This window comes from Patiria miniata, unplaced genomic scaffold, assembly GCF_015706575.1.
Source record: "Patiria miniata isolate m_02_andy unplaced genomic scaffold, ASM1570657v1 HiC_scaffold_29, whole genome shotgun sequence".
NCBI classification, from domain to species: Eukaryota; Metazoa; Echinodermata; class Asteroidea; order Valvatida; family Asterinidae; genus Patiria; species Patiria miniata.
This window is the reverse complement of record NW_024037068.1, coordinates 11,316,972-11,331,379: the sequence shown is the minus strand read 5'-3', so window position 1 is coordinate 11,331,379 and position 14,408 is coordinate 11,316,972. Positions and strand designations below refer to the sequence as shown.

General features: G+C 45.5%; 1 protein-coding gene across 1 annotated transcript; it reads right to left on the bottom strand.

Annotated features, from left to right (window-relative positions):
• Positions 1-5,208: 5,208 nt before the first annotated feature.
• On the bottom strand, positions 5,209-12,632 carry LOC119735392 (transcription factor Sp8-like). The gene is made up of 2 exons (XM_038209089.1): positions 12,594-12,632; positions 5,209-5,863 (listed from the first exon to the last, which is right to left on the bottom strand). Exon 2 carries the CDS (start codon positions 5,861-5,863, stop codon positions 5,276-5,278), a length of 588 nt encoding a protein of 195 aa, XP_038065017.1. The 5' UTR covers positions 12,594-12,632; the 3' UTR covers positions 5,209-5,275.
• Between the last annotated feature and the right edge of the window lie 1,776 nt (positions 12,633-14,408).

Genomic DNA, 14,408 nt, shown 5'->3' with positions numbered 1-14,408 from the left:
ACGCCTCAAGGGAGAAAAGAGCGGAGCTTATCCATTACGCCGGTGTTCCTAGCTGTGACTTTGGCAATAGCTGAGATATGCTCACTCCATGAGAGTTTCTCGTCAATTGTGACAACTAAAAATTTGGTGGAGAAAACTCTAGAGATGAGAACATGATCGATTATAATAGGGTACGGATTAGAGGAAGAGCCAGAGTTAGAAAAAATCATGTACTTCGTTTTGCCATTATTTAAGGAAAGCTTATTTGCCCTGAACCACGAGGAAACTTTATTAAGTTCCGCATTTAGGGAATTGACAAGAGACTGGAGATTGGGACTGGTGTGCAGAAGGGTGGTGTCATCAGCAAAAAGCGTAAAAGAGAGGGACGAAGAAGAACTAGGCAGATCATTATTGTACAGAAGAAATAGAAGGGGACCAAGAATAGAGCCTTGAGGAACACCATGAAGAATACCTTGCTTAGACGAAGAATAATTATGAACAAAGGTAAACCGCTGTCTGTTGGAGATATAACTGGAAAGCCACTCATGGGCAACACCTCTAATTCCATAAAACTCAAGTTTAGACAGAAGGATAGAATGATCAATCGTATCAAATGCTTTAGAGAGATCGATGAAGATTCCAATGGCGCTCATTTTATCATTTAAGGCAGAAGTGAGTTTGTCGATGACCTGAATGAGAGCCATGTCTGTGGAATGCTTGCTGCGAAAACCATACTGATGATCGAAAAGGAGGTGGAAGCGAGAAATGAATCTGGATAGGTGATTATAAACAAGTCTCTCAAGAATTTTTGAAAAGCAAGGAAGGATAGAAATCGGTCGGTAGTTATGAATATCATGACGATCTCCAGATTTGAAGATGTTTCGTTAAACAGCTCTATGACAGACATTTTCCTGTGGCTGAAGTTAAGTATCGTTATGATAAATCAAAGTCACCGTGGATGTCTGAGGGTATCTACAATTCTATTAAGAGGAAAAACCACTTGTACAAGAGGTTTCTTAAAAACCGTACTTCACAGAACAAATCTAATTATACTTTGTATAAAAATAAACTTAACTCTGTTATATAATCATCAAAGACAAATTATTTTAGCAAAAAATTTAATCAACAAAAAAAACATAACATTAAGGTACTTGGAAACCTTATAAATTCACTACTCTATAGGCGTAAACAAAAAATGAACCCTACGTATTTCTGTACTGATAGTAACAAAATCACTGATAGCAAAGAAATTGCTGACGCCTTTAACACGTATTTTGTTGACATAGGAAGTAAACTTGCCAGTGAGCTGAGCTACCATTAAGTAACAATCCTATTGAGGCATTCCTAAGTGAAAGGCGTTCGAATTCACTCTTTTCGACTCCCATTACGCAAGAAGAGATTGTGGACGCTCTGAACAAAATTCTTCCTGGAAAGGCACCTGGATTTGATGAAATGAACTCTTTTGTTATTAAACAGGCCAAGTATTCATTGGCTAAACCGCTGGCTGACGTCTTCAACAAATCCCAGCTTCAACAAATTTCAGCTGGAGTTTTTCCTGATGGGTTAAAAATAGCTCAGGTTATACCGATATATAAAAAGGCTCGAAACATGATATTTAAAACTATAGACCCGTTTCTGTTTTATCAACATTTTCGAAACTATTTGAAAAGTTAATATATTCACGATTAATGTCTTTTATGTATAAACATGACAGTCTCTCGGAATCACATTTTGGTTTTAGACGTAATCGCTCTACTGATTTACCGACATCTCATGTAGTTAACAAATTGTGTAATGATATAGACGACAAAGTGTTTCTATTGTTCATCGGAATCATTTGATACAGTTAACCATGATATCTTGATTCGTAAATTAGAACATTATGGTATCCGAGGAATAGCCTTAGACTTGTTTAAAAGTCATTTATTTGACGGATCCCAGTATGTCTTGTATAATTCTGTAACGTCAACAGAGCAGCCTATAACTTGCAATGTATCACAGGGCTCTGTATTGGGTCCCTTATTGTTTATCTTGTACATTAATGACATCTGCAACACTTCTGACACTATTACATTTTGCTTATTTTCAGATGACACAAGTTTATTATATACTGATATGGCACTTTTAAAATGGGGGACCGGACAAAGTTCTTGAGGAGATATCGGCAAATTTATTCTGTATTGGCGAAGACAGAAAATGACAGTGTCAGCTCGGTCTTCAACAATGAGTGAATGATTTAGGACGCAGCAAGTAGTGCCCGAAACCTGACGTTGAGGGCGCTCAGCTAATTTGAATATAAATAGCCTAAAGAGTCACAGACAATAAACCCAATAGAGATGATCCAAAAAATAGAGGGGGGGGATATTTTTACACTCGTCACACTTTCCCCCTTTTTCAAAAAGGACGTCCTCGACATTTTTATACATTAATAAGAAAACATAAATTTTGTTCAGCCATTTCAATAAAGTTACTCTATTAAACGTTATTAAACTGGGCCCTAGTTTTCTAAATGGCTGCCAATGGTCAATCATATGTTGTGGAATATATACAAATACCACGTTTCATACATATCTACTGAAGTCCAATTTATACAAATCAAAGTTCATAGCTGGACTCTTGTTCGTCTTGCACTCTTTGAGTCAGAATAATCGATTAAAGTTTAGTCTAGAATGCATAAAAAATATGAATATAACCTAATAGTTCCGGAAATATCAACACCTCCAAAAATCGTTGATATAACACAAATACAATCTGGAATAAAGGAATCCAAATCAAATCGATATTGTCAGACAGAAATTATATTACATTCTCAAATTAACTATTCATTTTAACAATCACTACGAATGATACTGTATATTTTGGGTTGTGTTCTTGCAGCAGTAATCTGAAGCCAGCCCTTCGTCTTGCTTCAGCCATTGTAGGTCCTTTCCACCCCTGACAAAAATGTAGACTTAGCAGTACAGAACCTTAATCTTGAGCTCCGGAAAATCACCACTTGGCTATTAGCCAATAAATTATGTATAAATGTTCTCAAATCAAATTATATAATATTTTTTGCTAGTCAGTACAAGTACACTCAGTCTGTTCCTATAATTTTAAATGATACTCATCTTGATCAGGTTAAGGGTACCATTTCTTCGGGAATACATAATGATGAAAACTTAACTTGGAAGAATCATATAGACGTTATAACAGCTAAAATATCAACAACAAAAAATTTGTATAATGAACCGTCTAAAATATTTTTTACCTAGTAGCATATTACTAACCTTGTACAACTCATTTGTTCTACCGTATTTAAATTACTCAATTCTGACTTGGGGTAGTCCAAATCCTTAATGCAACAAACTGCTTACTCTACAGAAACGTGCAGTTCGAGTGATTTTCAAAACTGGCTATTGTGAACACTCTGGGCCTCTATTTACAAATTTAAAATTGTTAAAATTCACTGATCTGTATCATCTTAACATAGGAAAATGTATGTATAAATATATGAATCGTGCATTATCTGCTTGTTTTAACCCCTGTTTGACAATTACTTCAAACGTTCATTCATATAATACCCGCAGTACTACTAGGAAAAATCGGTATGTTAGGCCAAAAAAAAGTCTCCGGTTTCTGGTATGCGCGCGCGTCGCCGTAGCCCTGCGCGTCGGCAAAATGAAAAAGTTTTTTTTTTTCAATAAAAGATGATGTCTCAAAACCGCCAAACCCACTGGTTTGACATGAATTCTGCTGCAGCACAGTTTTAACGTGTTTTTAGATGGGGTATGAACGAGAATAAGCTTTATGTGGACTCACTGGACTCCCGTACATTTTGCACTAAGTTTAGTCGGGCACCATTTGCAGTCATCAGCCGTCATTTGAAGCAAAAAAGTCAGGTAAAAAAAAAAAAAAAAGCCGCGTCGCCGCACCACTTTTTGGGCAAGCTCCATACCAGAAACCGGAGACTTTTTTTTGGCCTTAATTACTATAGTAGAACGACATCGTCCAAAACAGTGTTGTCCAACGTGGCACTCTGATTGGAAAAGTCTGGATAACTCTCTTAAATCATCACCCACTCTCTCTATTTTTGCTAGAAAACTAGAAAATCAATTTTTACTTGCAAACTAAAGCAATGTAATAGGGATAATAACGGCCTTGATTACTGTCTTACACCGGTGTTTGTGCTCTGCCTTTCCATGTATGTCTGTCACTTGTCTGTCTGCCTTGAATGACATTTTGACTGAAGCTAAATCGCAGTTCTTCAGAAACTCACTGGTCAACGCTAATCCAAAACAGGCTTTCCTGGTTATTAACGAGTTGACGGCTGCACCCCAACATACACCGGCAATATCGGACACACCCTGTACCCTTGCCAACGATTTCAGAAACTTTTTCACTGAAAAAGTCAAAAGCATTCGGGCGCTCATAAATGACCTTCGTGTACAGTCCCCTTCAACTGAAGATACAATTCTGCACCCGGACTGCACCATATCAGAATTTCATCCCATCTCTGAGAAAGATCTTGGTGAACTCATAAGTCAGACTGCCACAAAGTCCTGCCAGTTAGATCCCATCCCTACCTGGCTTCTTAAACAGCACATCAAAATCCTACTTCCAACACTGACTGAAATCGTGAACGCTTCCCTCTCATCCGGGAATTTTCCTGAGGCACTTTGAGTCGGAATGATCATGCCGATCTTAAAGAAGCCTTCTCTTGATAAAGATGAACTTCGCAACTACCGGCCAGTGTCCAACCTTCGCTACCTCGCTAAGCTCATCGAAAAGGTCGTCTGCCTGCAACTCAAGCAACATATTGTAGCGTTTTCGGGGGTTCAATTTTATTCAGTGGACAGACAGAATAAGACACAAATGACACCAATATTCCGGTTTCTTATCTTCTAATTCTTTCCTCCAAACATCCAAACAATGAACACACGATATCAGTATTACTTGTGATTTACCTTTATCTGCACTATACTGGTAATCGCAACGTGGAGCCTGGGGTGTTTCCGCACGGAGCTGGCATTTCGGAACAACCTTCACAACCAAGATCTGTACAGCAACAACCCGCGCGCGCACGCACGCACTTTTCGCGCCAATTTCACGCTGACTTGCGCTGACCCCAACCTCCACTACAAGTAAACAGCGCCACCTATACTGGATTCTGCAAACTCTACATCATCCCCTCCCCGGGGAAAGAATGCGTTCCGCATTCACGAACAACAAAGTTATAACTAGAAAAACGCCATTAACAAGTTAAGGTTCTAAAAAACAACAAGAACAGTTAAAACTATAAGTGGACCACCATGTCCTACTCCTGAAAGAATTCCTCCGAAGTAATCCTCGCGATCAAGGAATCCTCATCGTAGAGGTCGAAAATGCGCCTCCGCTTGACGAGCTTTCCTGTTGCCTCATCTGATTGGCCTGAAACCGTTGCAGAACTTGGGGGTATGAGAACTCTCCTTAAGGATGTTGCACGTTGTGGCGAAGCCAAACGCCTCACGTCATCTGGAGACGGGTGTAATTCCAGGCACGGTCCGGACTTCTTCTCGGGCGTCTTGGAGATCTCGGGCGTCTTGGGAGCTTTGGGGGAGTTGCTGACTGATACCGGCGACTGGTTGCCTGCATCAAGATTGCCTGTGTGAGCCCGTCGGATGTGCCTCGCCAAGTCGTTTTTCCGGCCGTAGATTATGTCGCAAAACGGACAGGGGAACCGATCACGTGGTTGGTGTTGTTCGGCCATGTGCCTTGCCAATGCTGACTTGGCCCCAAATGACTTATCGCATTCGAGGCACCTGCAGCTTTCCGCTCGTTCATCATGTCGTTGGTGGGTTCGGTCAGGTGTGGGCGATCGGCGAGGAGAATCCCGGCGATGACGGCTGTGACTTCTTTTCGGCATCTGCAGAGAATACAACAGAGAACAGGGGATTAGATTAATTCGTATTTGCTCCGTAGTTAAAAATGTTATTCGGTCCATTCGCCATAACGCTGAGGAGGTCGATGTTTTCTGTTGTGCCATTCCTGATGACCGTCTGTGTCTGAAACTTTCTTAGGTTCAGCAACTGGTGGATCCCCTATCTCTCCATTGACGATTTCCATATGTTCCTGCATGTTGTGGTCTTCTGCCGATTCCTGTGAGAACCCTTCTGTGGTAACCTCTTGGCTCTCCTTGCCTCCACCAGAAGAATTCGGCTGCAGAACAACTCGAGGGGCTTCCTCTTCCCCCTCCTCTTCGAGCTCCTCGGACCCAGGAAGTTGCTGTAATGCAGGGCTCTTTGGCCTCCACCATGACTTGTCCACTTCACCCACAAAGCGCTTCAGACGATTAATATGGACAACTTTGGGCTTATGGCGTGATCCTCGTTGGATTCTGACGTTGACATCATTTAGCACTTCAGTTACAAGGTATGGGCCTTCCCATCTTGGCTGGAGCTTGGGAGACAGCCCAACAGTTCTTTGCTCAACTGTCAAAATCACAGCAGTCCCTGGTTCCAGACACTTCGGCTTGCCTGCTACTTGGTAATTCCGCTTTTGGTGCTTTGCGGCCTTATGAAGGTGTACTCGTGCCTTCTCGTGGGCCTCGTGCATTCTTTCTCTCAGGTGTATGACATATTCAGTGATTTCTTGGGGTTCTTCTGGGGATCTTAAAACCAGGTCTACCGGGAGTTCTACTTCCCTACCAAAAGTGAGATAGTTGGGTGTTTGTCCAGTGCTGCTATGCTCTGATGCCCGATATGCCATCATCACTAGTGGTAAATGAAGGTCCCAGTCCAACTGATTTTCAGCAACATAGGCGCTCAGCATGTCTTTAAGCGTGCGATTGAATCGTTCCACTTGGCCGTCGCTTTGGGGATGGTGAGGACTTGTCCTGGTCTTATCTATTCCAAGGAGTACACACATCTCTTGAAACAGCCTGCTCTCGAATTGGCGACCCTGGTCGCTATGCAGCTGTCGCGGTACACCAAATCGAGAAACAAACTCTCTGACAAAGACATTGGCAACCGTCTGGGCTGTAACATCCTGTAGGGGAAAGGCCTCCGTCCACTTAGAGAAGTAGTCCGTGATGACAAGGATGTATCGGTTTTTTCTTGTTTCTGTGATTGGAAATGGTCCTGTAATATCAATGGCGACCCTTTCCATCGGAACCCCTGAGACCTGTTGTCTAATTGGTGCTCTGCCCCTGTTGGGAGGAGGTTTGCGTTTGGCACATTGGAGGCATTGGGTACACCACGTAACCACTGAGTCTCTCAAGTCCTCTACGAAGAATCTGGACTTCACCTTTGCATGCATTTTGTTAATGCCGAGGTGGCCAGCTGTAGGGTCGTTATGAAGTTGCTTGAAAACTTCCGCACGGAGGGACCTGGGGACTACTAGAAGCCACCGAGAGTGGTGCCGATCATCCTCGTCCCAACGCCTGTATAACACTCTGTCGTGCAAACAAAGCTGCTGCCATGCCCCCCATAAGGTTTTGAGCCATGTACCCTCAGCAGACACCTCTCTCCAAGTTGGTCGTGGATTTCCACTTTCCAGCCAGCCTATGATCTTCTGCAGAGTCGGGTCACCTGTTTGTTTTTCTCTCAACTCCGAAGCAGTGAAACCTTTCAGCCAACAGAAAGACGACACCTCACGAATGAACTGACTGCTGTCTGAACTGTGTGTATGATGCTGCGCAAGTAGTGAATGGACTGGTTCAGTTGGCAGGTCTGGATCTTGCTCTTGAATTTTCCACAGCCCTTCTATTTGTTGGCATTTCTCCTTTGTGCTATGGTGCTGGTCTCCCTTAACTTGTGTCCGTCCCTCATGCGATGGCTGTTCCCCGCTGTCGTATCCTTGCTCAACTTGGTTGCCCTTACACCGTGTACAAGTGCACGGCCTTCTTGACATGGCATCGGCATTGCTGTGCTTGCGTCCCGGTCGATGTTCAATATTGAAGTCATATTCTGCCAGCACTTGCAGCCATCTTGCAACCTGCCCCTCTGGTTCTTTGAAATTGAAGAGCCACCGGAGAGATCCATGATCTGTTCTAAGAAGAAAGCGGCACCCATATAAGTAAGGTCGAAAGTGTTTGATGAAGTGTACGACAGCAAGCAACTCCTTTCTCGTTACACAGTAATTTCGCTCTGGCTTTGACAAGGCACGACTGGCGTAAGCAATTACGCGCTCCTGACCATCTTGCAGTTGGCTAAGAACAGCACCTATACCGCTATTGCTGGCGTCGGTGTCCAGAATGAATTCTGCGTCAAGCTTCGGGTATGCCAAAACCGGAGCAGAAGTGAGCCGCTGTTTCGGTTGTTCGAAAGCCAATTGGCAGTCATGCGTCCACCTGAAGTCCTTGTCTTTTTCTGTGAGCTTGTGAAGTGGTCTGGCAATTTCTGCAAAGGAAGCTACAAACCTTCTGTAGTATGATGCCAGGCCCAAGAAACTTCTCACCTCCTGTATGTTTCTTGGTACTGGCCATTCCTCGATTTGCCGCGTCTTGCTTGGATCTGTCTTGACTCCCCCTTTTGAGACAATATGCCCCAAGTAGGAAACCTCCTCCTGAAGCAGATGACATTTATCCGGCTTGAGCTTCAGTCCGGCCTGCCTTATGCGATCTAGCACCACTCCCAGTCTGTCAATGTGCGACTCAAATGTCTTGGAGAATATAATGACGTCATCTAGGTACACAAGACATATCTGCCACTGTAGCCCATGGAGGACTCTCTCCATTAGACGTTCAAAAGTCGACGGGGCATTGCAAAGCCCAAACGGCATGACCCTAAACTGGTACAGCCCGCAATGACTTGAGAAAGCTGTCTTTTCCTTGTCTGCCGCGCTCATTGGTACTTGCCAATACCCCGAGGCTAGGTCCAATGTTGTAAAATATCTGGATCCTTCAAGTGTTTCGAATGAGTCGTCTATTCGGGGTATTGGATAAGCGTCCTTCCTGGTGATGGCGTTGAGCCTACGATAATCAACGCAGAATCGAACTGAACCATCTTTTTTTTTCACGAGCACAATAGGCGCTGCCCAAGGTCCGGATGCCGGTTCTATGATGCTACCGTCCATCATCTTCTTGATTTCTTTCTCTACCGTCTCTTTCTGAAGGAGGGGTATGCGACGAGCCCCTTGTCTTATGGGATTCGCACTTCCGGTGTCTATGGAGTGTTCAGTTAATGAAGTAAGGCCAATGTCTCCTTTATGTTGAGAAAACACATCTCGGTGTTCGCAAATAAGCCTGTTTATGCGGCCCCTCTGCTCCTCGCTTAATTGGGACGAGGCACGATGCAACATTTCCTGCATTGTTTCTGGGAGTTGGCCATTCTGTGTATCTGTCCTCCGCTCTGCCGTAACTTGTTCAACCCTTTCTCCGACAGTTTCACCAGTTCCCACTTCTGTGCTGGAAATTGGGGGGCCAATAACATCTACGGTCTGGAACAAACCCGCTGCTGTTCCCTTTCGCAAGATAACTGTGTCCTCACTGGGGTTTAAGATGCGAAGCGGAACCCAAGACGTATCAGACCGAGTCACTGCTGGGGCGAGAAGTATGCTGTGCTTCTTCAGTAAGCTCTGGATCGGTTCAACAATCCCAACGCCAACTGCACAGTTCTGTTGCTCTATGTCACCTTCTACAACAATCTCAGAAAAAGGTGGGATAGCTACTGTATCTTTCACCGTCACTCGGCAGCTCTGTTGCCGTACGTTGATGTTTCTCAGAGGAACTTCCAAATTTCCATACACGAGGTGTCTTCTTCCAACGTCGATGACGCAGTTGTGCTTGTCCAGGAAGTCCAATCCAAGAAGAATGTCATTATGAATATCAGCTATCACCATTTCGTGGTGCACTTTTCTACCACCTAGCTGAAGCTCGACTGTTGCCTCCCCATAAACACTTAGCAATGTCTCGTTTGCTTGGAAAACTTGCACGCTAGAACTCTTGATTATTGGCTTGTTATCCAACTGACCTTCCACTCTTTTAGAAACGATGGAGATAGTCGCACCCGTATCGAGAAGCATTTCTACTGGAGTTCCGTTGATGTGCCCAGGTACATGGAGGCCCGCCCCAACCGGGGCTATGGTTCCGCTATAAAACACTTTCTGTGGTGGCCTTTCATGCTTGGCTGACCGTCGGCCCTCGGAGTCAGCCTTTATTCGTTTCCCTGCTGTTCTGTTTCTGTCTTTTGGGTGCGCCATTTGGGGCAGTCCCGCTTGAAGTGGCCCTGTTCTCCACATTTGAAACATCCTTTCTGGTTCTTTCGGGAGTCATTTTCTCGCCGGATCAAAGACTGTAGCTGTTTGCCTATCTCTTCCATACGCTGCTCAAGCTTGGATACGGCACTGTCGTGGGGTTCACATTTGCCGACCTCATTGACAATCACCTCTTTCTTCCCTCCCCCTATGGAGCGTAGTCTCTTGGTGTTGTTCTCCTGCTCAGCACCTTTTATCGCTTCAAGTTCGATCGCAGATGTGAGTGCTTCTTCTAAATTACAGGGACGCATTTGAAGCGTCCGTGTCCGCGTGTCTCCATCTGCCAAAGCATCAAGAAAATAATCTCTGGCCATTGTCGCCACCCCGGCGGCTGGAAGCTCGCCGAAAGTCTTGTCAACGAGAAGCTGAATATCCTGTGCGAGCTCCGACAGAGTTTCTCCATTTTTCTGGCGCCTGTTCTTAAGTTGCACCCTATATAGTTCCTTCCGTCCATCTGGTTCAAACCTTGCTTTCAAAGCATTCGCCAGACCGCTAAATGTTAACGGTGTCCCATCGTTTGTCTGACCCTGCAGCACCTGTTGGGCTGCACCGGCCAAGGATACAGCAAGATACTCTATCTCCCCCATCCGTTAATACTGGCACACATTTCAAAGTGTCGATAGTATGCAGTCCATGAAGTCGTCCCATTGTATCTATCGGGTCGCATAGGTGGACGCAACCGCCCCTGCACTGGTCGATCTACAGTTCCTGCAGCTGCTGCAAACGGACTTGTGTTTGATCGTTGAGGATAAACACCAGCAGCACGAACATTTCGCTGACCGACTCCTGGTGTATCATTCCATGGTCGCTGACCTGCTGCAATGTGTTGCTGCGCCGACCCAACGCCTGTGGCTCCGTGCGCGTTGTGTGCACCGATGAACTGTTGATTGACAACCGATGAACCGGGCGGTGCAACCGATGAATTCGCCGATACCCTGAAAACCGACGCATCGCCACCTGGCGCATTGGCCGTCGGTATGACCCCTGAACCGCCAGTGGCACGAACATTATCATACTCTGGTGTACCGTTCCATGGTCGCTGACCGACTCCAATGTGTTGCTGCGCTGCATCAACGCCTGTGGCTCCGTGCTCGTGGTGTGCACCGATGAACTGTTGATTGAGAACCGATGAACCAGTCGGTGCAACCGATGAACCTGTCGGTACCCTTAAAACCGACGCATCGCTACCTGCCGCATTGGCCGTCGGTATGACCCTCGAACTGCCAGCGGCACGAACATTATCATACCCTGGTGTACCGTTCCATGGTCGCTGACCGACTCCGATGTGTTGCTGCGCCGAACCGACGCCTGTGGCTCCGTGCTCGTTGTGTGCACCGATGAACTGTTGATTGACAACCGATGAACCGGTCGGTGCTACCGATGAACCCGTCGGTATTCTGAAAGCCGACGCATCGCCACCTGGCGCATTGGCCGTCGGTATGACCCCTGAACCGCCAGCGGCACGAACATAATCATACCCTGGGGTACCGTTCCATGGTCGCTGACCGACTCCCATGGGTTGCTGCGCCGAACCGACGCCCCTTGCTCCGTGCTCGTGGTGCTCACCTATGAACTGTGGATTGACGAACGATGAACCGGTCGGTGCAACCGATGAACCCGTCGGTGCCCCCACAACCGTGGCATCGATATCCGGTGCGCCAGCCGTTGGTATTATCATTGAACCGCCATCGAAGTGCAGTCGCCCTTGTCCGTCGTGCCACGGTTGCACTGCGGAGCCATTGCTGTGCTGGCTTGTCGTGTCCCCGTTGACTCCATGTACCTGCCTTGTACCGACGAGCGGTGAGGAAACGATCGGTGGACCAATCGGTGCATCGGTGGCTCCATCGTATGATGCGGCGCCGTGAAAGAGTGGTTGCTCCAATGCTCTGCTGTGGGGTGACGGTGTGGGCGTGGAGGCGTCGGCCGGATACCCTGCGGTTGTCCACTGCAATGAGCCGGTCGCTGGCGGGAGGATCCCCGGTAGCGACAGGAATGAGTACTCCGGATCAAAAGCTGCACGGGGAACTTCATGCGGCATGTCAACTACAAAACTTGACATGTCGCCTTGCGGGGCAGGGAAAATGGGGGGAATTGTATGGAACCACGGTGTCGGGAGGGAAACGGGTGGAGGGGGCATGGATGGACGAGTGGAAGGGTGCATTGGGTTGGTGTCTGACATGTCGGTGGATCAATCAGGGAATCGTAACTACGAGAAAATTTACTCGAAACAGAAGCGGACTCACCGCTGCCACCAATGTAGCGTTTTCGGGGGTTCAATTTTATTCAGTGGACAGACAGAATAAGACACAAATGACACCAATATTCCGGTTTCTTATCTTCTAATTCTTTCCTCCAAACATCCAAACAATGAACACACGATATCAGTATTACTTGTGATTTACCTTTATCTGCACTATACTGGTAATCGCAACGTGGAGCCTGGGGTGTTTCCGCACGGAGCTGGCATTTCGGAACAACCTTCACAACCAAGATCTGTACAGCAACAACCCGCGCGCTCACGCACGCACTTTTCGCGCCAATTTCACGCTGACTTGCGCTGACCCCAACCTCCACTACAAGTAAACAGCGCCACCTATACTGGATTCTGCAAACTCTACAATATCAACACTCATGCCCTTGCCGATCCCCTTCAGTCCGCCTACAAAGCTGGCCACAGCACAGAGACTGCATTGCTTTGTGTTCAAAATGACATTTTGAAAACTCTTGATAATAATAAGGCTATGTTCTTAGTAATGCCTGATTTGTCTGCTGCATTTGACACTCTTGATCATGGCATTATGCTACGTCGCCTCCATCACCGGTTTGGCATAACACGTACTGCTCTCAAGTGGTGTGCCTCCTATTTCAAAAATAGAAGGAGTTATGTCACCGTTGCAGGGGTCGACTCAGATGAGAGCCATATCCATTTTGGCGTCCCTCAAGGGTCAGTCCTTGGCCCACTCGCTTTCACCATGTACCTGATTCCTCTTGGTGATGTCCTGCACCGACATGATGTGAAATACCACATATATGCAGATGACATCCAGATTTATCTCGATTTCAATCCATCCAAACCGAACGACGCAGCTTGTGCACTTTTCAGATTGTCAAATTGCATCACCGATGTGCAGAATTGGATGATAACAAACAAACTCAAGTTAAATGAGGATAAAACTGAATTTTTCATTGCCGCATCTTCTCATCATCACCAGAAACACTTAACCAACATAACTCTGCAGATAGGTAACACAGCAATCAAACCATCTCAGACAGTCCGAAACTTGGGTGTTGTTTTCGACAGTTCCATGACAATGAGCAAACACGTAGCAAACGTATGCAAATCTATCAACTACCACAACAGGAACATATCCAAGATTCGTAAATACATATAGGCCGTCAGCTGAAATTCAAAAACCGGCTGTAAAATGAGTTTCGTTCCAGCAACACTGGGTCTACTTTTTTAATGCACATATGTGGGGTTCAGTACATCACAAACACTATGTCAAAAGTTCTCCAGCAAATATGCAGCAGTTTTTTTTTTACACTTCATCAAAGTTTGCCAATGTTATGTACATGTATGTATGCTAAAAACCCACATTATCCGGTTTGAGGCCTTGCGTTGGCACTTCCAATGTAAAAACTACGCACGTACAGCACTATAGCTTGTCGCATCCTACACTCTAGAAACTCCTGGGTCAGACTCAGTCTGCTCAGTCCTTTTCCGGGTCGAAAATTGACCCCTTTTGGAGTCATAAATGACCCCTTTGGACATGTTGGAGTAAAAAAAAGACATGTTTCTCGGTCATTTTGACTGAAATGTGTATTTTTTTTACCCAGAAAAGGACTGAGCAAATTTGGATTCAGATTCTGGGTCAATCTGACCCAGGAGATTTTAGAGTTAAAAAATATATTTTATGTACATTGGCAATTGGGTCACACAGAACATGACACTTTGTTTTCTCATCTGGTCATCTGGTAGACATCACCACAGTCCCTCTTCCAAAAATATTTCACTGTAATCTAACTTATTTGGCAGCATACAACAATGCAATTATTTTGAAGGTTTATAATGCAGTGGTGGAACCAGCTCATCATTAATGAAAGTGAGGGGGTGCCCAAAATGGAGGTGTCTTTGGAGTAAATAAATACCTGGACATGTAACCAGCAGAAGAAACAGGAAAGCGGACAAGACATGCCCCTTTAAACAAAGCAACCTA